Genomic DNA, 26,916 nt, shown 5'->3' with positions numbered 1-26,916 from the left:
AATGACTCAACCACTCCCAGTCTCTTCAGTGCAGTGTGACAGAGTACTGGGAACCAATAGCTGAGCCAGAACTCTGATAACTTACACACCAATTAAATTCCCTGGGATGGACCTGACATTAGCAGATTAGAATGGACTGGGGAGGACTAAAAAACTAATTAGCCAATTAGTTCAGAGGCTAGAAGAAAGCATAGGAAGCCTGTGCTGGGAGACAGATGTAGGTTCATAGAATATCAGGGTTGGAAGGGACCTCAGGAGGTCATCTAGTCCAACCCCCTGCTCAAAGCAGGACCAATCCCGAATTAAATCATCCCAGCCAGGGCTTTGTCAAGCCTGACCTTAAAAACTTCTAAGGAAGGAGATTCTACCACCTCCCTAGGTAACGCATTCCAGTGTTTCACCACCCTCCTAGTGAAAAAGTTTTTCCTAATATCCAGCCTAAACCTCCCCCACAGCAACTTGAGACCATTACTCCTTGTCCTGTCCTCTTCTACCACTGAGAATAGTCTAGGTTCATAGAGCTAGAACCAAGAAAAATCCCTGGGTGGTGAAATCTCTTCCCTCTTCTTGGTAGAGGAGAACTAATGCTGTAAATGATGTGATGTACTGGTCAGTAAAGGTGGTGGGAAGAGACAATGTAAATAAGCTACACAGAGATGTTTAACAACTGAAGGTCTCAGAAAAGTCCATGTATTCAGAGCAGAAGACAAGAGTGGAACCCTGCCATGTCACACTTTGGAGGCTTGTCTGGGATCTGCCTTTACCTGTGCAGATGGAGGACCTTGAAATGGAGTTGGTGGAGGTTACACGGCTTGGACCATGGAGGAGACCCTGCAATGGCTGGTTGAGCAGCAAAAAGAAATGCAAAAGGCCCTCCAAGACTTTCAACAGGCCCATCCCCTGGAAAGACAGTCTTTGCTCACCTGGCAGCTGAGCAACAAAAGAGCCTTTACAAGGAAGCAATTGCACAAGCAGCAGCAGCAGCTACACCAAAGAATGGTGAGTCCTGTGACCGGGAACCAGGGTAATCAGGTGCAGGGAATGGGTCTGTGTAAGATGGGCCCTGCAGATGACACGGACGCATTTCTGGGCACCTTTTAGAAGGTAGCTGTGGGCCAGGGCCAAGAGACCTGGGACAGGACCAGGAGACCTGGGCCTTGTGTCTAGCACCCTATTTGACTGGGGTGGCACAGGCAGCCTCTATGGCTTTAATGAATGAGTGAGACTAACCATCCTGGATCAAGTGGGCCTTCCCACTGAAAAATGTAGACAAAAATTTCAAACTGTGAGATGGATTGGGGAGTCCAGCCCCGGGCTTTTGCCCAGAGGATGACAGACTGGGCCACCTGTTGGCTGAAGCTGGACACTCAATATGTGATGAGATGAAGGACACTTTGATCCTTGAACTGTTTCTACAGAACCTCCCTGAGAACACCTGGCTACAGGTCAGGCAGTTCCAGCCTGTCAGCCTGCATGCAGCAGTTAAACCCAGAAAGAGGAGGGTCAGACCAGGGGAGGCAGGCAGGGGAACTCACTATCAGAAAAGGCCCACAGAGGGGGGGGAAAAAAAGGAAGAACCCATTGGAACTCCAACAGGGGATGGGGACACTTCCTGCTACCAGTGTGGGCATCAGGGACATCTAAAAAGAGATGGCCTATACACAGAATGTGGGTTGGCTGAGTTCTGTAGTTGGTCTGGAACTCTCAAACAAGGAAGAGAAAAAACTGTAAACCTTGCCTCTAATGGTGGGGAGGAGTCTAAGCGGCCTGATAGACACGGTCTCAGACAGTTTACCACTCTGGTGGGAGCTGGTGAAACCCCACTGGATGATCCCAGGAGTGAAGTTAAAGCTGGAATGTATACATGGAGTTCAGAAGTACTGCCCTATAGCAGGGGTACCCCTAGAGGTTTGGCTGGAAGTGGCTTAGATTAGTAGACATCTCTCTGTTTTGCTGGGCACAGATTGGAGCCCATTCCCATTTGGGAAGTGGAATGTTGCCAGAGGGCCCAGGTGAGGAAAATGAAACCCATGTGGCAGGATAGGAAACCCAAGGGGGAGGAAATAGTGAAATCAGAATGTTTGGTAAATACTGGACCTAGGAAACATGCCATTAGAAAGAGGAGTCCCCCCAAGAGACACAGTGGGAGGAGAGGGGGGGGGAAAAGACAAAGGAGGCAAGTGACACACATACCCTGAGCACGGTAGCTGGGGTTGAGGGGTTATCAGATGTCCCCCACTGAAATGCCAAGGGAAAAGAGCCCAGGCTTATTTCAGAAGGTTGGAGGAGACAGGGGTTCTGAGCAACCAGGCAGAGGAGGGGAAACCACAAGCCCCACCACAAAGGGGTTGAGATTTGGGAGCATCCCTTGGGTTGCACCTGGTGCAAAGACCTGTGGGCAGAAACAGAATTGTGGGGGTTACCTCCACCCACCAAATGCAATTTCTGTGGGTGGAGAATGGGTGGACCCCAGATAATCGCCCTGGGGGCAACAAGAGGCTCAGATAGAGTAACACCTTTGGCAAGGGAGGAAGAGCCTAGGGAAAGAAAAATATGTCCATCAGGCAAGGGGGGAAGGTTAAGTGACAGAGTGCTTGGAACCAGCACCAACTGGAAATCTGGAGATGGGCAGGCATACGCTGGCCCATAGCTAAAGGCCTCTCCCTCTAGCCTAAGGGGAGGAGCTACCAGACCCATATCCCAAGCAATTCTGGGGGACAACTAATGAAAAAGCAGGGACAAGTGTGAAGGTCACAGGGAGCCAGAAGGGAACACCAAGCAGAGAACCCTGGACAGCACCCATTGCAAAACAGTCTATTTCCCCTCACTAGGATCTTCAACCCCATCTCTGGGCCCTTTAAATTCAGGCCTTTGTTGGGCACCCAACTAAGGACTGTCCCCTTCTTGGGGTTTATGCTACTTTACCTGTGGCCAGTAGGGGAAGTCAGGCCCTCCCGCTACTCCGGGTACCAACCCAAGGACTCTGTAAACAACCCAGCCATGTACTGCTTACTCCAATCTACTATTTTCCTGGGCCTCTTCCTACCAGGCCCCTTTTATCTCCAGCCCTAGCTCAGGGTCAGCATCCTCAGGTTCTCCTCTAGCTTCAGGCCAGAGATGAATACTCCTTTTCTCTCCTCTGGTCCTAGCCAAGAACTGACCTGCTAAGGTCCTGCAGCTCCTTTTATCTGAGCCTGCTAGGATCTGATTGAGTGCTTCCATGAGTCCTGGAGGACCCACCTTCCCTATTTCTTTCTGTCACTTCACTGCTTCTTAGGGTATGGTGTAGTAGGAGTGTGGGGGTCTCCTGTAAGGAGCCGCAAAGGCCAGGTACACCCCACCACAGTCCCAAATCAAAAATGGTCCAGAATTTTTGTTTTGAATGAAATTTTTTTGTTCCTATTCAGAAAATCTTTTTTTGACACTTTGGAATTTCCCATGGAACAGACGTTCTAGTTTCTTACCATTTCTAATTATGTTAAAATCATTCAGGCTATTTAAAATGAATCCTTCAGATTCTCACTGGAAAATGCTATATTTAGAAAAAGAAGCAGCCAGAGGGAGTTCCCATGTATATTTGGTGAAAAAGAATATAAACCATGAGAAGTAAAGGAAGGTTCTTGTTCAATACGCTGGCCATATTTAAATGTATGTTATTGTTCATCAGCCCCCAGAACGCACTAGATGCTTCCCAAATTGGAAAGCTAGCATGGGGATTGTCCTGAAAGCTTACAGACTGACTGCCAGAGAGGCAGGCATACAAAGTGATCGAGTTTGTTAAGTGATATAATGCTATTGGGAGAGGGAAGATCTCTGTATGGAGGATCTCTGGTGCATGAAGATCTTTTGTGGCACAAAACTTGCTCTTTCTAATCATGGCCAGCTGCTACATGATGTACTCAAGGTATTTTTTCCATAATGGTGTATTTGATTTGCTACAAAGCAGCAAAAGAAAACTAATTTTATGTTGTATGAGTACTTTGTTGGTCTGCTAAAGAGTTGGAAGACCCTAAATGGAAGATTTTCTGCAAATGGATCCTTTGTGGGAATTGTCGTCTCTGATTTTTTTCCCCCCCAGATTGCCCAATCAATCCCCATTTGTGTGTGCTGCGATGCAAGAGTATCAAGAGGGTCCTGTTGCGAGATACACTATCATGTGAGATTACTAAAGGCTCATAGTCATGGTAACACACTACAGAAGGAAGTTACCCCGGAGACCCTGTTACAGAGGCAAGATTCAAGGAAACCATCTCAAGGAAAGTTAAACTGCTGTAGGAAGAGCCAGAAGTAAGATAACACAAAGTGTTTTCCCTGTGTAGGCAATCAGAGCTCCCTTAATTTATCTCATTGAGTCCCTCCTATTTGTAGTATGTAATGTTACCTACAGCTCTGAAACCCCCTATCTATTACAGTTGCTGCAGTGCGTAGGGACACCAAGGCTGAATGAAAACTTCGGTAGTGCTATCAATGGAATATCCTTGTGAAATTACTAGGGATTTAATACTCCTCATTTATACTTGTCCTTTTCTCTGCATCTATGTGCTGAGGTTGTATTTAATTCCCTCCTACTTTCTCCTTTTCCTAGTGACCCCTTGCTAGAGCTGACCTCTTGTATAAGGGAAACTCCTCAGACAATGCTAGAGCTTTTAAAGTAGAATGAGGAGATGTCTGACCTCAAAGGGCCCAGTGATTGTCAGCAAAACCTGAACTATTGAAAAGGGAAGGATGGCCTGGCAACTAAAACACGGGCATGAAAGTCAGGACATTTGGTTCCTGTTTCCAGCTCTGCCATGTAAGTTTTCTGTGTGATCTTGGGCATGCCATTGAAACTTCGGAGGGACTTGTATTTCTGTCTGTAAGATGATACTTTTTTCTCCCTGAAGAGTTATAATGAGGCTGCACCTTTTCAAATCTTTCCACTCTCTCCCTTGTTTGTGTTCTGACAGAATGTGGCCCTGCCCAGGAGCTCCATGTCATAGAATATGTAAAGTGGGAGGACCATTCAGCAGAACACTTAATGGCAATTCATATAGCCATGCAGAAAACAGTCACGGCGCAGCAGTGCAAGTATGTTAAATGGTTTTTCATTAAAGGGCTTTTACAAGTATTTCAATCACTCTGCTGCCTTTTCTTGTCTGAATTCTCACATGCATCTCCTAAAAATCTGTGTTCTAAACTGAATTGGACTGAAATTAATACTCAGAAAAGTTTAAACAAAGTTCAAGAGTCATCATAAGCTGAATTCTTCTGTTCCTGCTAAAGGGATGATAAGTTGTAAATATTTTTTACTATTTAAACTTTAAGCCTCCCAGTTTAATGGTCAGACTTGGAAAAGAATAGATGTCTTTATATAATTATCTTCATAGGTCATCATAATAAAATTATAGAAGCACAGAATGGTAGAAATGTAGGGCTGGAAGGGAACTTGAGGTCACCTAGTCCAGCTCCACATGCTGAGGAAGGACAAAATATACTTAGACCATCGCTGGTAGGGGTTTGTCTGATTTATTCTTAAACAATCTTCTGTGCCCTGGTCTATACAGACTACTTGGAGAATTCAGTGGCTAAATGTTACAGTGTCATTTATTTACTTTGCTCTTCCCACCACCTTTCTCATCCATACACCACATTATTTACGGCATTAGTTTCTCCAAACCCCTCTGCCAATGACAGGACAGGGAAGAGATCTCTCCACCCAGAGATCCTCCTTGGTTCTGGCTCCATTTGCCTGTCTCTCTCCTTCAGCACTTCCTTCCTGTCCCTTCTTATGCCCTCTGTGCTAATGGGTTAAGTAGTTGTTTAGTCATGCCCAACCCATTCTAATGTGTTAATTAGGCACAGTCAGGTCCATCCTGGGGGATTTCATTAAGTATTTAAGTGATCGGAATGCTGGCTCTGCTGCCTACGGTGGGGGACTGTCTTGCTCCACAGCATGGACAACAAGGTCATAGCGAAGGCCATCTTGCTGTGACTGGGGTCCGTGCTGGTGGACGTCGTCCATACTGACCAGACCTACACTGTCCTGGGTCGTACCATCTTCAATAATCTTTATCTGGTCTGGGACATCCTCGAGCTTGAGTGTAAGGATGGGTCATTTGCCCTCCTGTCCCTGGACCAGAAGGTGGCATTGAACAGGGTGGATCACGGGTATTTCCTGGGCACGCTGGGCTGCAGGCATTTGGCTTCGGGTTCCAGTTTGTGGGTTTTCTTCAGGTGCTGTACGCTTCTGCTGGGTGTTAGGTCAAGCTCAACTGGACCCTGACCAAACCCATCAGCTTCAGGTGAGAGGTGCGTCAAGGCTGCCTGCTGTCAGGCCAGTTGTATACTCTGGCCATTGAGCCCTTCCCCCATCTCCTCTGCAGGAGGCTGATGGGGTTGGTGCTTCGTGAACCAGAGTTGCGGATGGTCCTGTCAGCATTCACTGATGACATGCTCCTCATGGTCCACCTCCGAGGGCTCCAATATAGCTGGCATCTCTTTTTTCTCTTCTAAGGGGGTCTTCTGTGAGACCTCTCCGAGCTGCCAATCTTCTATCAGGACCTCCTCATGACCTGGAAGCTGGTTTCAGCGATCAAGTCTGTGGTGGCAGCCAAGGAGGCAGATCTCCTTGCGGACCCCCTAGTGCACAACCCCCAACTTGGTATGCAAGTGGGTGGAGTCCCCCTTGGTGTGCCAGAGGCTGGTCCTGGCAGGAACCACCAAAATTGGAGACCTGCTGGACTATGGCCAGGGAGATGGGTGGATTCCCCTAGCACTCGCGTGGCACATGGGGCTCTTCATCCTTCATACCCTGCAGCACATACTCCAGGTGAGGGCAGCCTTATCACTCACCTTTCAGGTTTTCCTTGAGTGGGTCCTGTGGCAGGGTGCTCCCTGCTCACCCCTGGCCCTCCAGACTTTTAACATATGGGCCCCTACGCTGCAAGTCCCCCCACAGCCTCGACGCCCTCCCCTCCACAACCCAAGCCAGCTAAGTGACCTTCAGCCAGTTTGTTTCCGAGCCGTGCCTCGGGAACAACTATTCATGCTCGTTCTCCACACACATTTCCCTCACCCTTGTGTCCTGCCCCAATACTAATGGCAAGAATGTCTGCCATTTGTGGAGGGTGAGGAAGCCCAGTGGGCCAGAGCCTTCCATCTTGGTTCCACGGCCCACCAGGAATATCAGTTGGCAGCTCCTTCACGGAGCTGTGAGCATGGGTGTGTACTTGGCACAGTTCATCCCCCTTCCTGACACCTGCCCCTTCTGCACCGTGAGAGACACCCTGGCACATAGCTACCTTGAGTGCGCCAGGTGGCAGGCCCTTTTCCAGCTCCTCTAGAACTTTCTCTTTAGGTTCTGGCTGCACTTTTCCACACACTTCATTTATACATACCCTGTTCACGGCCCCATGAAGTCATGAGACCTCCTCGTCAACCTCCCCCCTGGCACTGGCCAAGGTGGCCATCTATTTCCCCTGGAGCAGGATGCTGGATGGGGAGGTGCTCTGTGACTGTGGGGCCACAACTGTTCTTCCCTTCAATCACATGTCCAGGCACAGTTCCTCTGGGCCGTGTCTGCTGGCTCCCTAGCCACCTTCAAGTATCCCATGTCTCCATGCAAGGCATTATTCTAACCTTTTCATCTTCTCTAAGGTGGCCATAGAAGAGCTACTGCTGCAGACCTGAATAAGGACTGAATGGTAACTTCTTACAGTTCCTTTGGAGATGTGTAAATGATGTCACGAGGCAGCATAGAATCAAGCCTCCTGTCTTCATGCCCATATCCTTAATAGTAGGGAGGTCTGCTCCTGTTTCCTTTGACTTTGATAAAAGTAGGCCTGTGCCCTAAAAAAGGGAGGAAATTCCAGAACATATCTTCTATACACAGAACTATTTGTAAGCAGAATGTTCCTCAGTTTTCCATGAAGCGTTGGTTGCTCTTTACAAAGATAAAAAGATATCCATGATTAACAATGTCATTAACCTGGAACTACTGGATTGTTTTGAGAAGCCACTTAAAATTAATTTATAGGTGAACTACTTCCATAACATTTGCTAGAAGCTAATAAGATTCAATTTAATTCAAAGCCAATAGCCAGGAGAGGAACAGATAGAAAAAGAATTCAATATCCAGCTGCTGAGTAATCAGTTCATGTCTCTTTATGAAACACCTTTAAGTCAAGTACACAAAATAAATGAGATGGATTTTTTTAAAATATGGGTTTAGTTAATTTTTTTTTGTAAATTAAGTACAACAAAATAACTGCATTCAAAAATAAAACAATGTAAAACTTTAGCCAACAAGTCCACTCGATCCTACTTCTTTTTCAGCCAATCACTAAGAGAAACAAGTTTGTAAATAAGAAGCGGGCAGCATTATCTCCCATAAATGTAAACAATGTCACCCGAAAGCAAGAAGAGGTGTTCACACGGTACTTTTGTAGCTGGCATTGCAAGGTATTTACGTGCCAGATATGCTGAACGTTCATATGCCTCTTCGTGATTTGACCACCATTCCAGAGGACATGCTTCCATGCTGATGATGCTTGTTTTAAAAAAATGTGTTAAATTTGTGACTGAACTCCTTGGAGGAGAATTGTATGGCTCCTGCTCCATTGTTTTACCCACATTCTGCCATATATTTTCTGTTATGGTAGTCTCAAATGACAACCCAGCATATGTTATTTGATTTAAAGAATACTTTCACCACAGAGTTGACAAAACACAAAGGTTCCAATGTCAGATTTCTAAAGACAGCTGCAATAGTCGAACCAAAATTTAAGATTCTGAAGCACCTTCCAAAATCTGAGAGGGACGAGGTGTGGAGCGTGCTTTCAGAAGTCTTAAAAGAGCAACACTCTGATACTGAAACTATAGAACCTGAACCACAAAAAAGAAAATCAACCTTCTGTTGATGGCATCTGACTCAGATGATGAAAATGAACATACATTGGTCCGCACTGATTTGGATTGTTATCGAGCAGAACCCATCATTAGCATGGACACATGTCCCCTGGAATGGTGGCTGAAGCATGAAGGGACATATGAATCTTTAGCGCATTTGGCATGTAAATATCTTGTGACGCCAGCTACAAGAGTGCCTTGCGAACACCTGTTCTCACTTTCAGATGACATTGTAAACAAGAAGTGGGCAGCATTATCTCCTGCAAATGTAAACAAACTTGTTTGTCTGTGCAATTGGCTGAACAAGAAGTAGGACTGAGTGGACTTTTAGGACTTAAAGTTTTACATTGTTTAATTTTTGAATGCAGTTTTTTTTGTATATAATTCTAAATTTGTAAGTTCAACTTTCATGCTAAAGAGGTGAATTGAAAAATACTATTGTTTTTTCTAGTGCAAATATTTTAAATAAAAATATAAAGTGAGCACTGTACACTTTGTATTCTGTGTTGTAACTGAAATCAATATATTTGAAAATGTAGAAAACAGCCAAAAATATTTAAATAAATGGTATTGTACTACTGTTTAGCAGTATGATTAATTGCACGGTTAACCATGATTAATTTTTTTTTAGTCACTTGACAACCCTAGTTTAAAGCACTACCACCCACAAGCACTATTATTCTGGCTTGGAAGGGGAACTTCAGACTCCAGCGAGGACCCACAGGACAATCAGCCCAGCATCAGCAATCCTGAATCAGCAGAAGAATCAGCACAATCAGTAATATTGCAGGCAACTTGTGCCACTACTTCCCCATCACTCCACTCAGACTTTCTACTGCTGAGGGCTGTAATCTGGGTTCCACAAACTGAGGGAACTGGACTTGTTATACTCACCAGTCAGTCAACAGCATAAGAGGCTAAGGGAGGTAGGGCTGCTATAACACAATTCTAGCACTGTGACATGCAGCGGAAGAGGTATTCTCCTGTTATGAACAGACTTCTGCAAAACCTTTATGGGGTGGTTTCAATATTGTTATGTTCAGCATGTTTTCTCTGCATTTGAGTCCCAGTGGGTCACCACTGCTATGAGCCTTTTACCTTTGAAACAGTGGTAACTCAACTATCAAGAAGAAACAATGGACAAAGTTAGGTTGGTTTGACAACTTTCTACATCACTCTGTTAGCATCTGAATAAAATCACTTGCTTCTGGAGGAAAGCTTAAGAGCTTAGAGAAGTAGAGGTCAACTTAAATTCCAGCGAAATCAACCTGCAAAAACGTGTGGTCACAGCAAAAACAACAAATTTCATGGATGTGTCATTTATGCCATGACCAACCTGTGAAAAATGTGATTTCTCTGTAGCATTTCTCAAACTGGGGGTCCTGATCCAAAAGGAGAGGCTGGCAAACCTACTGCCACCCTTATTTCTGTGCTGCCTTCAGAGCTAGGTGGCTGGAAAGCAGCGGCCTGTGGCCAGGCACCAAGCTCTGAATGCAGCGTTGCTGCCCTCAGTGGAGAAGTAATGATGGCAATACTGTGACCACCCCTCCCCACAATAGGCTTGTGACCCCCTTTTGGGTCAGGACCACCAGTCTGAGAAATGCTGTGTACTTTTTACCCTATACTATAAGGTAAAAGTCACACAAAGAGACCAGATTTCACAGTCCATGACACAATTTTCATGACTGCGAATTTAATAGACTCCTGCATATAAGTGGTCAGGCCCCAGCTCAATAGAAATTCTGTGAGAAATAAAGCATACTATTGGAAAATTGTCCATGAAAATAGTGTTCTAATAAATAGATATAAGGCTTACACTTCAACATGATTTATAAACTGACTTCAGCACATGAAATATCAGATATTTAAGTTTATTTCTTTATGATAAAAATAATGTATTTTTTGAGTTATAAAATCCCATATAAATAGCATTATTCATAGCACATAATACAACACAAACACATTATAAACCGTGTACATATGAAAAGAATCCAAATAGCCAAATACTGATTCATTTTGAGAAAGTTCTGTGCACTCTGTTGTCCTAGTTTAGGAATTATTTATAACTATAGAAGATTGGAAGGAGAGGGACTTGTCTGGTCCCAACACCTTGCTCTGTTCCACAGGAGACAAATTTCAGAATGGCTTTGGGTTTTTTGCTACCTGGCATTGCAGGCTTGTTATGGTGAAGAAGCTCTTGGTCTGAGGGACAGAGAAAGACATCTGTCTGTGGTCTGAAGGACGGAAGTAAGGCACTGAGTGCATGCTGTCAGATAATTGGGTTAATGGATACAGAGCAATAACATGGCATCTCCAGAATGAAGGTAGGTGTGTGCGTGAGCAGCCTCACGGGGGGGTGGGTGGGGGCGGTTACACAAGGCAAGAAGTTACACAAGACAAGAAGTCGCCCATTCTTGGATGCCTGCTGGCTCCACTACATACTTCAAAAATCTCAATATAAGGTGCTCATAACAAGGCTGGATGGTAAACTTTGCACACAAGGTAAATATGAATACTACAGTTTTCATGCTTTTTCAGACTGAGATAAGCGAACTGAACAATTCTATTGCGTGAATACTCCATAGGCACTTTATAGCACATTGGCTGGCTACCTGAGAAGCACCATGTCAAGAATTTTACCCTGCGTTCTCTTGCCTGTGCAACGTGAGTTGTAAAATTACGTGTGTGAATGTGTTGTGTTGCTATGAATGAGATTGCATTGCTCAGTGCCAGGCAAACGCTCACAGTCAAAAAAGGCACTATCTTCACAGACACCTTCGTTCTGAATTTTGTCTTTGCTGTTGCAGGGCCCAGCCTTTTATGAACAGACTGAAAATGGCCAGATTCCTAATGTACATAGGAAGGGAAAAAGCCTGACCTATTCAGCCTGTGCTTTTTAAACGAGGCTGTATACGGTCTACCAACTAGCTGTACTATCCATCATATAAACGACAATGTTTTCCTTCATATAATCAAAATTATTAAATATGAGTTTAACTAAGAACATTAACCACCAGTAAAGTTCATGTATGCAGGCGGCAGTATATATAGTGAAGCCTAAACTTTGCTCTCATTTACAATGTCAGCTTAATGAAGTTACTCTGCATATACAAGGCTATAACTAGGAGCAGAATCTAATCCTGTGGAGTTACTCTGGATTTATGCTGGTGTAACCAAAATCAGAAACATACCAACCAAGATTCTTTGGATTTACACAAGTGTTGCTGAAAGCAGATTGAGTGAATAGTTTTAACTCCTTCAAAATATTATAAATAAAAATATTCCTTATTTCTTCTGATATTTTATGATTTTGAGGGATGACAGTCACTTCCCTTTGTTTCTTACATTACTTTTTTGTTTAATATATAGTAAAACAAAGTTTAAACCAGTGGAAAACTGGGAAACAAGATGACTCTCCACTTATCTAGGGCTCCTTAATCCAAAGAAAACCTTCTCATTTTTTCTGCTAATTCCTGTCTCACTTCAATGTGCTTTTTCAGGTTTTGTACTTCATAGGGCAGCTTAATGTCCCACACGGACATACACGACTGCAGTTCTGCAAAAATAATTTAAAAAAACGTTTAAAAGTACTACACAGATACAATTATTGCATTACAAATGTGATTTTGCTTTGTTTTTAATTACAGTTAGAAATAATAGATCTGGAAATGTAAATGAGCTTTAGTGTAAATGAGAATCCGGCCCAAATCATTAAAATAGAATTAAAACAGATTTGAACGCTAAATTTACTAAGGTTCAGACTATATTGGATGTGAGCCCAGTCCCACAACCCTTATGCAAGGAGTGAGTCCTTTCTCCTTGAAGCAGTCTCACTGGTTTCAGTGGAGTAAGGGGATGAAAAGACTACTTGCGTGAAAAAGTCTAGTCTCAATTCTGATTACTATAGGTACAATTTTGGATACTGTTACACAGAGTAAAAAGGCAAAGGATTTTATTACAATTATAATCAGGGACCCTTAAAAGACGTTCTGGTTCAGTTAGAATTTTGAGTAAAGGTTTGTCTGGTTCTTCTTTTTTCCACATTTAATTTTATATGAATAAGCCATTGTCATATTTTACAGGCTCAATTTGGCAGGAGTCTAGAAACACAGACAACAATAAATCACTACAAAACTGCAATGAAAATATATCAAGTGATATAATAAAATTCCTAACAGACATATAAAAAAAAGTACAGTATTTTTTACAACATAAGTAACATGGATTAGTAAAATAAATTACCAGATACCTTTCTGACATTTGTCGTCTTCATCACATTTATAGCAGTGCCCCAAAACCAGCATGACATTCTTGAGGCTCCCTTTTCAAAAATAAAATGTTAGATTTTAATTTTAACTAGCACTTGGATTTCACTTCATTTAAGAGCAGAAGAAGCAGATTACATGCACCATTGAAGGAACAGAAAGCAGATTTCAGTAAACTAATGCATATTATATATTTTACTGTTAGAAAAATCAAAATTCAACATTACCAATCAAAGTGACATGAAAAAATGCAGTGTGTGTGTGTGTGTGTGTGTGTGTATAACGATGCTACCAATTGAGAGTGCCAATTCAGGACAAATTGCTTAAAGCAGGGCAGTTACAGCCCAAGGCTGGGGTTACTTTGCACACCAAGGCAAACCAAACCAGCCAGAGAGGAGAGGACTTAGGTTTTACCCCACTGGCTAACCACAAGTCACACAAGCAATTCCCTTAGACACTCCAGTTTCCCAGTATCACCACCAGTGCCACTCGTTATGGGGACAAATGGTTATGAAAACCAATACCCCAGGATTATTCACAAAAGGAAAAAGATATAGATGAGAGCTAGAATTGGTTAAATGGAATCAATTACACACAGTAATGGCAAAGTTCTTGGTTCAGGCTTGTAGCAGCGATAGAATAAACTGCAGGTTCAAATCAAGTCTCTGGAGTACATCCACAGTTGGGATGGGTCTTTCAGTCCTTGGTTCAAAGCTTCAGTGTAGCAAAGTTCCTCCGAAGGTATGAAGCAGGATTGAAGACAAGATGGAGATGAGGCACCAGCCTTTTATAGTCTTTTCCGGGTGTAAGAACACCTCTCTGTTCTTACCATGGAAAATTATAGCAAAATGGAGTTTGGAGTCACATGGGCAAGTCCCTTACTTTGCTAAATCACAAGGCATATATGCCTTCTCTCAATGGGTCAGTTGTATAGTTGATGATCCTTAATGGGCCATCAAGCAGGCTAGGCAGAGCTGACACCAACTTTTCTGGCGTGGCACCCAGAAGCATAGCATAAGTATGAAATACAGACAGTGTAGAGCCAATATTCATAACTTCAACTACAAAAATGATACATACATATAGACAGCATAATCATAACCAGCAAACCATAATCTCTCCATACATCCCTTACACGACAACCTTTATTCAATATTTGCTGCAAATATATATCAGTAGTCGCAACAGTGATCTATACAGTTACAGATTATGTCAACGTCAGAGTGTGTGCACCCCCATTTAATATGAGGGATTTATAAAAGATCAAGGACAAATTACATAAATATTGTAAATCATTTACCTTCATTTACACCCATTCAGCCTCACTGGGTAGAGTAGAGAAAAAAATTGCAATGAAAATATGTTAAAGTTTTATCAGTGTGTGTGCGAGGAGAGGCTTCGTCCCTGTGTCTTATGGAGCATATATAAGGCTAGATTTTGGTTCACTACCAAAACTAGGATTGTGGAAGCTTTGAGGGGCCATGCTGGGAGTCCCAGGAGGTATTCTGCCTGAATCAGCCAAAATTCCTCTTGGGTCTTGAAGGGAGTGGTTGCTAGAGCAGCAGTTATCCCACTATGAAAATACACAGTGTGCCCTCCTCATGCTGGGCTAGCTCTGCCCACTATGGGTGTCTGTCCCCTTCTGGACTGTACAGATTTCCCATTTCAGGATTCTAGGTAAGCATGGTATACATTTTTGTTACAGAAAACCACTAGAGAAAATTCTGGGCTATCAGTGTATACAGTTAATGTAAACAGGTTGTAAAGAAGATGCTATTTGTGAGTACACTTCAGATTGCCCAAAGTTTAAAAAAAAAAAATATCAAAATTGCAGTCAAGTGAGAATTTTTGGTGACAGATGCCTTGTTTAATTTTTAGTGTTGAAGCAGGGAAGGATATGAACTTTTATTAAACTCACAGTACAAACAGAGCAGACTAAGGATGTCTACACAGCTGCTGGCAGGTGCGATTCCCAGCGTGGGTAGATATACACATGTGCTAAAAATAGCTGCGTGGCCATGGCAGCATGGGCAGAGACTTAGGCTAGCCACCTTGGTACAATCCTGCTCAAGGCATGTACGCAGGTGGCTAACCTGTGCAGCCACCTCCACACTGCTATTTTAGGCACGAGCTCAAGAGGAGTTGGCAGGTGTATGTCTACCAGCCCTGGGAGTTACATCTCCCAAGTGCGGTGTAGACATACCCTAAATGTTCTACCAAGTGGCATTCTGTTAATCTTATTACATTCATGGAAAACGCAGAAAACTGTTAATTGTGATACAGAAGGCTCAGACTCAAACTTTAAGGCCAGAAGGGACCATCATGATCATCTAGTCGGATCAGGGCAGATTAGGGTTTTGGCCCCCTCCCCACCCCTTCTGCCTGCAGTCCCCACCCCCGGTGCTCCTGTGGAGTGGGTCAAGCCCCCATACCCTGACCCCATTCCGTCTGGCGCAGGAGGGGAGACGGGTGTGTGGAGTGGTGCAAACCCCCATGCACCGACACAGGGGAGGGACTGCAGGACAAGCTCCCGGTCCTGACCCCGATCCACAGCAGGAGCGCTGGGCTGGTGAGGGGAGCGGGGTCAGGGCATGGGGCACCCATTTTTCCAGGGCCCCTGGGCGCAGGCCCCATTGGCCCAGTGGCTAATCCGCCACTGAGTCTGACCTACTGCACTTCACAGGATTGCTCCTCTCCCTCTGATGTCTTCCTGCTTTGTCTAAAGCACACTGACAGAGCAAATGACAGGAGAAATACATCTGTGTACGTGTCAAAGAGCTCCTTACCCCTCTGGTATGCAACATTTTGTAGGGGCTGGATAGTCAGGCTAGTTCATTGCTGTGACAGAACATCACCCGTTTCACTCAGGAGTAGAGATGGCCCATAATGTACACAATAGATCAAAATGTACCTAGGTTTGGGAAAATTTCAATCTGTTCAGAACTTTGTACTTGGGAACTATCCCTGTCTTAGCTTCCCTATACTCTTTCCCATAATGAACAGTTTCAATTGTTCTCATGAGAGGGACTGAGGTATTAAGGGTTATGTTTTTATAACTGGACTATCTGGAGGTGTAAATTTGTGCTTGCAAAATGAAATGCAGATGTAAATCTGAATATCTGAACATCCTCTAATGACCCAATTTTCACTTGTCCTATTGTAGGCCAATCTATTAGTAGATTTCTGGAACCTATTTACAATAGTTAAATGGAAAAATGAAATAATTTCACGATATTTGGGTAAGTTCTATTCACCTGAAATATTTATACTTGATTGAAATACGTATTTTAATCTTGAAACTGAAACTATTTTTGATACTGAAGTACTTTTCCCCTAGTTCCTTTTATCTCATACAAGCAATGTTCTATTATTGAAGAATTACTCACAAGGCTTGGACTGTTTCCTATAATTCTCTTTGGAACTGAACAGTCTTTGCATTCAAAACACTTAAATAAATACACGGAAAAACTGACTAAAAAAAGTTGATAGGTTAAATTGGGTGTCTATTTTAACAAAACTTATATCTACAAAAACTGTAAGCACACTGCATGGAGCACACAAAATTAAGCTCTTTATTTTAAATCATTATCTTTCCATATGCAGAATTTGATTTTTCTGAAGATTAAGGTGCCTGGAAACTAAGAATTAGAGAATCCAGGTTTTAAAAATCAACAAACTAGTATTATTGTAAAATGTACTTGTTAGGATCCTATCACTGTAGAATTCAACACCATTAAATAAAATAGTAGTGAATTATTATTAGGGCTATGATTTTCTCATGGAGGTCACAGAATCCATGACTTCTAGAGACCTCCATGACTTGAACCTCTGGTGCCTGGGAGCTATAGGATCCCTCATCACCCCTAGCAGCTGGGAACTGTGGGGGACCGAGCTCCCAGCTGGGGCAGGAAGCAGGGCTGCCCCACAGCTCCCAGTGGGGGTGGGTTGCCTGGAGCTCCCAGGGGGCAGGGAGACCCTGAGTTCCTGGCCTTCGTGGGCAGTGGGGCTCCGGGGAACTCTCAGCTGCTGTGGATGGTGGGGATGCCCCCCAGTAACTGCAGGTGCCCCAGAGCACAGAGCTGCCATGGGTGGCCAAGGTGCCCCGGAGCCACCGCAGGCAGCTGGGGTGCCCCGGAGCCACCGCAGGCAGCTGGGGTGCCCCGGAGCCACCGCAGGCAGCTGGGGTGCCCCGGAGCCGCTGCAGGCAGCTGGGGTGCCCCACAGCTCCGAGCCACTGCAAGTGATGAGGGTGCACTGAGATCCGAGCCACTGCAGGTGGCAGGGGTTACCCGAGCTTGGCACCAGGGTGGTGGGGGGACCCTGCGGCTCCCAGCCAGGCCCTTGTGTGTGGTCTGGAGAGCCTGCAGTTCCTCATTTTGAATGCATATTTTTAGTAAAAGTCAGGGATAGGTCATGGGCTTCCATGAATTTTTCTTTATTACCTGTGATCTGTCCGTGACTTTTACTAAAAATATGCGACACAAAATTTTAGCCTTAATTATTATTTACATTATAACAAGGGGCTAATGCTGTAACTATAAGGACCACAGTGAAGAGAAATATCGAATACTGACTTTCTAATAAATTAATATTTAGCTGGCACTCTGTCATCTAAAGACCTAAGTACTTTATAAAACTGCTGTTATAGGCCCTGATCTTGCAAATGGATACCACGTGTCTCTGGACAGGACCAGGGGTCCATGGAAGCCGTTCTATTTATAGGATTGGGGCCATAGTCAAAAAAACAACAACGGAAAAACACCTTCTGAGTCAATCTATGTGCCCTCTGCTTCCTTTATGAAAATAAACATTTTTTATTGCTTGAAGCACTGCAGAGCCAATACCTTTTGAAGGGTTAGTCAGAGTGAATTGAAATTTATTCTGCCTTATAAATCATCATCATCACCACCAGCTAAGTCTGACTGTAGAATATATTTAATAGAGTCAGTGCTGCAGAAAGAAAATAGATTGGGTTTACAGTGATGCCAATGAGAAGATATCGGAGCTTTAAAGTACGGAATTGACTAACAGGAATATAGTAAGTGTGGGAACTCCACAATGTTAGCTTTAGAGTCACTTTTCCTACTATGAACATGCTTTATTCCATACTGACACCGGAGATGCAGCTTAGGGGTGTTTAGTAGGTGAATGGAGTCCACGTACAATATTCCAGAGCAGCGTTTCCCAAACTGTGTTCTGCAGAACACTGGTGTTCCACACGATGTGAATAGGTGTTCCGTGAAAGAATCTAGAATTTAATTTTGACTCTTGCACTTGATTTTTGTACTACTTTATACCTGCTTTCCAGTTAGAAATTGTTAGTTCAAGTTACTTTAAATTTGTATTTTTACTTTGTTTTATAAAATAAAATATATTTGAGCATAAATAATGCAATTTTCTATTTGAAAACCAAAGGATTACAAAATAATATTGTAAGTGTTCCGTAATAGGCTAAAAAGTGTTCCATGGCCAAAAAAGTTTGGGAAACACTGTTCCAGAGTATTTTACTATAATACATATACCTAAGTTTTCCATCCTTGCACTATGACGTATTGTAACCTGGGGATGTTTAGATTAGTCTGGGGGACACAGAAGAACAGTGGGGATGGAGAAAATTACCATACCCCAAATCTGACCCTTCTGCACATGTGCTCCTCTGGCTATGTATAAAGCAGAAGTAACTCCTTGAAAACCACCCCCCCTCAGTCCCTGCTTCCACAGTGGCTCATAATAGAAGTGGCCATCGCCACAGGAGCAGCTGATACATACAAAGCTGTAGGCTCTGATAGCAGCCCACTAACCCAAGCTTCTATCCCCTGCTCCTACTTCACACAGCTGAATTGAAAGCTGCACATGTAACTCTGCCCTATGGGGGCACCCATTAGAGTTCTGCTCAGTGGGAACTGAGAGTGGGAGCCACAAATCAAATAAGTAAAAAAGAATGATTAGAAAGCAACAAGATTACACACACGCACACAGCACGCGAGAGAGAGAGAAAAGGAAAAAGGGAGAGAATTAAGAAAGAGAAAACAGGCAAACAGAACAGGAGAAATAAAATGGATAGAAGGATGGTGGAAAGCGTGTGGGGGCATGGCACGAAAGGAGCTGGGAGCGAGATGCTATTGGTCACAAGTGGGGCTTCGCTAGAAAAAGCGGGGGAGCCACTGCTGTCACATCTGAGCACCAGTAGCACATTCTTTGGTATTTACTCACATAAGGATTTAGATTGATTAGATTAAACATGCAAATAGAACAGAGTGAATGAAAAACAATGAATATTCTAATTAGTTCATGGAATGTCATGTCAAACAGGAATTGTCAGATTCTATAATGAAAGATTGTTTCTTTTGAATACTTACCTAGCTGGGCTGTCAGCATGACTCGAACAGAGGCACAAAAATCGCGTATTATTCGTATAGGACGACGTGTTGATAAATCAAGCAGCAGGATATGTCCTCCCCCTGTTCCTATCCAGAGGGCAGTATTTTTTTGTAGACAGATGGTCTTCACTCTTCCAGAATAAGCCACTGTATGTTTTGATTCTTTATTTAGTTTCACTACTTCTTCCCTAACAATATGAAGAGATTTTGTATTAAAAATTGCTTGCATGCATGGATATTTCATTGGATAATTGCTAAGTTGACGTCCTTGCACTGGACAAATTTTTTAAAATCTGGTGTCAATGCAGACTGCATGAATCCCAGCCTAAGAAACTTCCTTACATTAAACAAGTTGGGAGGAAAGCTTCTGAAGTTTTAATAACCATCAGTCTTAACTTGGGCAACCTGAACAGGGCTTTAAATTGGACATGGGTAGCTCTCCTTTCTCTTCAACTCTCAAAGCTGCATTTGAATAATTCCCTGTTCTAGTCTTTTAAAGGAGAGGATGACATTGATGCTACTGCTCACAGCAGCACGAGAATGAAACAGCACTCATTTTCACCAGCTTTTCACCAGGTGAGAAGAGAATTGTGTACAAAGAGTTAAATTAACTAGGCTTGTGTAGCCTAGCAGGAGATAATTTGAGGATGGGAACTATTTTAGGGTATTTTGGTTACCAATCTAATTAGTACGGTTTATGGATTGGGGACAAAGGAAACTCAGAAATGAAACCTTCCCTTCCATATTCTAAATTCTCTCCTATATGAAAAAGAAAGACTGGCAAGGCAGGGGAAGAGAAATCCCTGCACAGACCAAAATAAATTAAAACATCCTCCCCCCCCCAAAAAATACAATCCTTTCAGGAGCCAGGATTTCCTCTCACAATGTGCTAATATGGGTAATTTTATTAGCATGAGTGAATTTATTTTCAACTAACATGCATACATATAGTTGTGTGTACCATATGTATGTAGTTGTATATATTTGTATATAGTATATGTGTTATAGTTATGGTCCCTAGAGGATCCAGTATGTGCATTTTATACATTGGATGAAAAGCTACTACGTCATGGATTAATACTAATGGTGATCACTTCTGGCATCTTAGAATCTCTCTTCTTGAAGGCAGAAGCTGTGAGCTGTTGAGTATCTCCTGGGTAACTCTGATACGCTCTCATCTCAGCGTCACTCTCTCACAGATTCTTGAGTTCAACGGGATTTGAGGGCACTCAAAAGGCCCAGGAGCCATTTAATACCTTGCAGGGTTAGGCTCTGAAGGACAGGAGCAATAGATAGCAAAATTAAACCACCCTATCTGAAATTTTGAGATATGTTCCCTGTGTTCTCAATCTGGGCATAGAGCAAGGGGTGGGAGATAATAATGCTATCTAACTACCCTAGGTCAGCCCATAGCTGTGGTGGCATGGACAGGAGTCCCACAGAGTTAAAGCGTTCATCTGGGGTCACAGGTAGTCAGTGAAATAAACATTTGGGGTTAAATTACTAGAAGCTCAAGAATGAAAGCCAGGGAAAAATCCTGAGAGCCTGCCTGGACCAGTCCAAAACTTAGGACCAGAAGAGGGGAAAGAAAAGCCATGCCTGACAACAGAATTGGTCTCAGCAGTGATTCCCTTCCCTGCCACCCCCAAAATGTGAAGTATTTCACGAGACAAAATCTCCCAGACGAATCCACTATTCATCTATTACACACAATAACAGTACAAAATAAGACGCTTACCTTAGAAAATGTGCACAGTCAATTAGTTCACAAAGTTTCTCTGTTTTCTTATCCCAAACTTCCACAAAATGGCTGTTTTTCTTAGCCAAGTAGATGGATTTGTCTACTGCTATTGAAATAATGTTTGCGTCACTGTAAGCCTTGTGACAGAATCTAAGAAAGAGGGAAAAAAATTAAGCGTACACTATATTCCTAATAGGTAAGCTCTGCCTACAATTACAGACCCATGCAGCCTAAAAACAAAGTGGGCCTGGATCAATTTAAAAATAAAGGATTGGATCTGAATGTTTACAGTCCGTGGAGTTACACCAGTATAAAAACATTTAAAGTGAGCTCAGATCCAGGCCTATGTCGTCACTATTGGTTCAAGGTATGGGAAACTGTAATGTGCCTGCTCCTGCTCCCAACAAAGTCAAGGGATGTTTTACCACTGAATTCCATGGAAGCAGAACCAAGTCCAGTATCTATTAACACATCTTCCCTAAACGTATGTGTCAGGTCACAACAGAGCAACCACCACTTCTTTCTATTCTAACAAAGGGCCAGATCCTGCAAGCTGCTAAGGACTTGACTTCTTTTGGAGAGCTGCTCAACACAACAAAAGACCAGTCCCAAAACGGGGCCAGCCTGATTCTGCCCAGTCTGCTTTGCCTCTGTTTTTAACTCTAGTGACAATGTTTTTGATTACTTAGTTATTTGAATCTCCTACAAATCCCATGATTGTGCAAACTTTGATCATAATATCTCTGCAATTTGAAAAGAGCATCCTTCTGCCTCACTGATTTGGGGTGAGGACTGTATGCTCAACAACTTCAGCCTCACAGTCTGATATATGAATAAGACCTTTGGTATCTTCATCACAATAAAATTATAGCCTTTTAAGAATTAGTGGTGAGGAATCATATGCAATGTATGTATATTGGGCAAAGACGTAAACACATACCTTATAACTATATGAATATATACGATCAAATCCTAAGCTCAATGCATGTAAATGGCTCCCAATGAAATAAATGGGAGTAGAGCAAATTCTTCCCATGTGTGCCTTTGCCCAATAGCATTTCTATATTCATAGAACATACATTTACTTCCTACCACATTTGTAAAATAAAAATGCATACTACTTAATGTTTGCTTTAAAACTAGAACAAATATATTAAATATCAGTTGATCTTATATTCTTTTTAAATATTATTAAAAGAAAAAATTGGAAATAAGATATTTACAAAGAACAAGCAATAGGTCAGGATTCTCAGACAAAACACTGATAGAAAAATGTCAATGAAAACAAGAACAACCAAATTACATTAGCATAAAAAACTCACAGCTGACTTGTCTTTGTCTCAATCAGGGTTTGAATAGATATATCACCAGATAATAATATGATCTTTGTTCCACAGCCTCCCCAGACTATATTTTTTTCAGATGCACATGTGGATTCACTTAAGCACGTAAGTGGTGTGCTGACATTCCCTATAGTTAAGATCTTCAAAGGTGCTGCACCCTTGTACTGTAAGAAGAAATATACCCTCCATTAGAAACATATAGTATATACTTATACAAGGCAACTTAGAAATTGATAAACCAAGAACTTATATTTTACAGAACAGATACAGGGCCAGATTTTCTATACCTTTATAAAAGACAGTTTACCTTTTCCATAACTGGTGTTCTTCGAGATGTGTTGCTCATGTCTATTCCGCAATAGGTGTGCGTGCTCGCCAAGTGCACCGGTGCCAGAAATTTTTCCCCTAGCAGTACCTGTAGGGGGGGAGCGGCCCCCCGCGATCCCCGGAGCGGCGCCTGCCTGGCATGATAGAAGGGGGGCTGCACTCCCCCCACCCTCAGTTCCTTCTTGCCAGACAACTTCGACAGAGGGGACGGAGGGTTGGGTGTGGAATAGACATGAGCAACACCTCTCGAAGAACACCAGTTACAGAAAAGGTAACTGTCTTTTCTTCTTCGAGTGATTGCTCGTGTGTATTCCACAATAGGTGATTCCAAGCTATATCTGTTGGAGGTGGGTAGGAGTTCACAAGTTCTCAAGTTGGAGTACCGCCCTGCCAAACCCAGCATCATCCCTGGCCTGGGAGACTATCGCATAGTGCAAGGTGAACATAGTGCAAGGTGAACCGAAGACTAGGTGGTGGCCCTACAAATGTCCTGGATGGGGACGTGGGCCATGAAGGCAGTCGACAAGGCCTGTGCCCAAGTCGAGTGTGCCCTCATAATGGGCGGCAGGGGAACCCCTGCCAGCTCCTAACAGGAACAGATGCATGAAGTGATCCACTTAGAAAGCTGCTGAGTGGAAATCGGCTGACCTTTCGTGCACTCAGCCGAGGCGACGAACAGTTGCGAAGACTTTCAGAACGGCTTGGTCCACTCGAGGTAGAAAGCCAGAGCTCGCCTCACATCGAGCGTGTGGAGACGGTGTTCCTCACTAGTCATGTGAGGCTTGGGGCAGAGGACTGGCAGAAAAATGTCCTGACCCATGTGGTAGGCGGAGACCACCTTCGGGAGGAACGCAGGGTATGGGCGGAGCTGGACCTTGTCCTTATGAAAAACCATATACAGCGGTTTGGAGGTTAGGGCCCTGAGCTCTGAGACCCGCCTAGCCGATGCGATAGCTACCAGGAAGGCCACCTTCCACGAGAGGTGAGACCAGGAACATGTGGCCAGTAGTTCAAATGGGGCCCTCGTGAGACGAGCCAGCAACAGGTCTAGGTCCCACTGTGGAATTGGGGGCTTGGAATATGGGTAGAGATGGTCCAAAACCTTAAGGAACCGGCTGCTCATAGCATGGGAAAACACTGTGCCCTTGCACTGGGGGATGAAAGGCCGATATGGCAGCCAAGTGTACCCTGATTGACAAGGGCGCAGGTCCCTGGGCCCTCAGGTGGAGGAGGTAATAAAGGATAAGCTGGATCTGGGCGGCTGTCGAGGAAACACCTTGGCCTGCTGCCCACCTTGAAAACCGAGACCACTTCGCCAAGTGGAGGACCGTTTAATTTCAAGGACGCACTGAACCTGTTCCGAGCATGTCCTTTCCTTGCCACCTAGCCACTGAGCAGCCACGCCATGAGGTGAAGCGTTGCTAGGTTGGGATGGAGGAGGCAGCCTTGGTCCTGAGAGAGCAGGTCCGGGCTGAGCGGCAACTGCCATGGCGGAGCTACCGCCAGCCCCAAGAGGGTCCCGTACCAGTGCTGCCTGGGCAACGCTGGGGCAATGAGGGGGACCCTGGCTTTGTCCATCTTTATTTTCTCCAAGGCCCTGCTGATCAGAGGAAACTGGGGAAAGGCGTAGAGGAGCTGGCCTGACCAGGACAGGGTAAAGACATCGGAGATAGGGCCCTTCCCTAGGCCGCCCCTGGAGCAGAACCAGGGGCATCGTCGGTTCTGCCGGGTTGCAAATAGGTCCACCTGGGGAGTACTCCACCTTCAGAAGACCTGGTGAGCCACTTCCGGGTGTAGAGACCACTCGTGCTGAGAGGAAAAATCCCTGCTCAAGTGATCTGCCCTCACATTCCGGGAGCCCGATAGGTGGAAGGCTCTTAGGTAGATGTCATGGGCTATACAGAAGTCCCACAGACTGAGGGCTTAGTGGCAGAGGGCAGAGGATCGGGCCACACCTTGCCTGTTGATATAGAACATCGAGGCTGTGTTTTCCGTGAGAACCCTGACTACCTTACCCTCCAGGTGCAAGCGGAAGGTCATACACACCAGTTGCACAGCCCTGAGTTCGTTGACTTTTATATGAAGAGGTAGGTCTTGTACAGACCACAGGCCTTGGGTCTGAAAGTTCCCCACATGGGCCCCACAACCCAGGTCCGACGCATCAGACACCAGCTCCAATGACAGGGCCCTGTCCCTGAACGGGACCCCTTGGAGCATGTTGTTTGGGGCGGACCACGACTGCAGGGAGGTGATCACAGAGTTTGGCACGGTGAGACTTTGCCATTCTGTCCGTGGTCTGGGAGAACTGTGAGGCCAGCCAGAGCTGGAAGGGCCTCATTCCGAGTCTGGCGTGATGGACCACATATGTGCACGCAGACATGTAACCCAGCAGTTGCAGGCAAGCCCTCGCCGTCATCACCGGGAACCTTGTGACCGAGTCGATGAGCCCTTGAGTTTCACCATGTAGTGGTTCAGGCCTCACAGGTCCATGATGGGCCTGAGCCCCATTTTGGCCTTCGGGATAAGGAAATACCAGGAGTAATACCCTTTGCCCAGGAACTCCTTGGGCACCACCTCTATAACTCCTAGGTCCAGGAGCCACCCCACCTCCTGCTTGAGCAGAGCCTCGTGAGAGGGGTCCCCCAGGAGGGACATCGAGGGGGCGGAGGGTGGTTGGGCGGGGAGGAGGTAAACTGAAGGGTGAAACCTCAGGAGATGGTGTTGAGGACCCATTGGTCTGAGGTGAGGCACGACCATTCCGGGAGGTGAGCACACAACCGATTGGAGAAAGAGAGCTTTTCTGGGGGTAGGTCCCTGCTGAGAACTGGCAGGGAACCCCCGAGTGTCCGATCAAAAACACCTTTTGCCTGCCTGCTTGACCTTAGAAGACCCAGGCTTTGGGGTAGGCCGGATTGCCGTTGTGGGCACTTTCTATAGTTCTGCTGCTTTTTGTGGGCAGCCTTGTACTTTGGGAGGGCGACCTGGGCGGGAGCCTGCTGCGGCTTGAACTTGGATTTTGCCGGAGGAGGGACATAGAGGCCCAAGGTCTGGAGAGTCGTGTGGGAGTCTTTCATGCCATGCAGCCTTGTGTCTGTTTCCTCAGCAAACAGAGCCTTCTCATCGAAAGGGAGATCCTGCATTGACGACTGCGCTTCGCTGGAGAGCCCAGAGAGCAGAAGCCATGACGCCCATCTCATGGATACCACTGAGGCCATGGACCATGCGGCTGTGTCCACTGCATCCGAAGCGGCCTGCAGGGATGCCCTTACAGCTGCCGCCCCTTCCTCCATGAGCACCCTAAACTCCTTCTTATTGTGCTCCTGGAAGGAGTCCTCAAACTTGGGGAGGGATTCCCAGAGGTTAAACTCGTAGCGACCCAGGAGAGCCTGATGGTTTGCTACTTGTAGCAGAAAGCTTGAGGAAGAATAAACTTTTCTCCTGAAAGTATCCAGCCTCCAAGAGTCTTTGTTCTTGGGGCTCGTTGCCCCTGCCTCTCCCTGTGGTTGACTGACTTGACCACCAAGGAGTTGGGCGCTGGGTGGGTATACAGATACTCGTGTCCCTTCGTGGGTACAAAGTACTTGCACTCCGCCTTTTTGGAGATGGGAGCCAACGAGGCTGGTGTTTGCCACAGGACATTTGAAATTCTTGCCACCCATTCATGGAGTGGCAAGGCCACCCTGCCCGGTGCTGAAGGGGACAGCACATTGAACATGGAGTCTGAGGGCTCTTCCATCTTCTCAGCTTGGAGGTGGAGACTTGCTGCCACCCTTTTTAGGAGGTCTTGCAGGGCCCGGTAATCCTCCTGCGGCATGGAGAGGGGCGAGGACGTAATCAGATCCTCCGGACAGGGAGAGACCGGTGTGGTGCTTTGGGTGTTGTCCGGCACCGGAGGATCCACCACCTGGTTGGATTCCGGGCACAGTACAGAGGACACAGGTCCCACCGACCTTTTTTCTGGTGGTTTAAGCATG

At 44.9% G+C, this 26,916-nt stretch overlaps 1 protein-coding gene across 12 annotated transcripts in view; it reads right to left on the bottom strand.

The window, feature by feature from the left end:
• The window catches only part of LRRK2 (leucine rich repeat kinase 2), a 151,408-nt gene that overhangs the window by 20,842 nt on the left and 103,650 nt on the right, over window positions 1-26,916 (bottom strand). For 5 of the 12 annotated variants that reach the window (XM_073328421.1, XM_073328427.1, XM_073328425.1 and 2 more), the window contains 5 exons: window positions 22,595-22,779; window positions 21,270-21,422; window positions 19,511-19,719; window positions 13,136-13,207; window positions 10,625-12,442 (listed from right to left, as the gene is read on the bottom strand). In XM_073328421.1, the coding sequence (XP_073184522.1) occupies window positions 12,321-12,442; window positions 13,136-13,207; window positions 19,511-19,719; window positions 21,270-21,422; window positions 22,595-22,779 (741 nt within the window). In that variant the 3' untranslated portion in view covers window positions 10,625-12,320. Of the gene's footprint in view, window positions 1-10,623; window positions 12,443-13,135; window positions 13,208-14,451; window positions 14,477-19,510; window positions 19,720-21,269; window positions 21,423-22,594; window positions 22,780-26,916 lie in introns of those variants that run through there. The other 7 variants (XM_073328430.1, XM_073328429.1, XM_073328431.1 and 4 more) reach the window with 4 other exon arrangements.

Source organism: Lepidochelys kempii, chromosome 1 (assembly GCF_965140265.1).
Source record: "Lepidochelys kempii isolate rLepKem1 chromosome 1, rLepKem1.hap2, whole genome shotgun sequence".
In the NCBI taxonomy this organism is placed as follows: domain Eukaryota; kingdom Metazoa; phylum Chordata; order Testudines; family Cheloniidae; genus Lepidochelys; species Lepidochelys kempii.
This window is presented reverse-complemented; position numbering and strand designations above follow the sequence as displayed.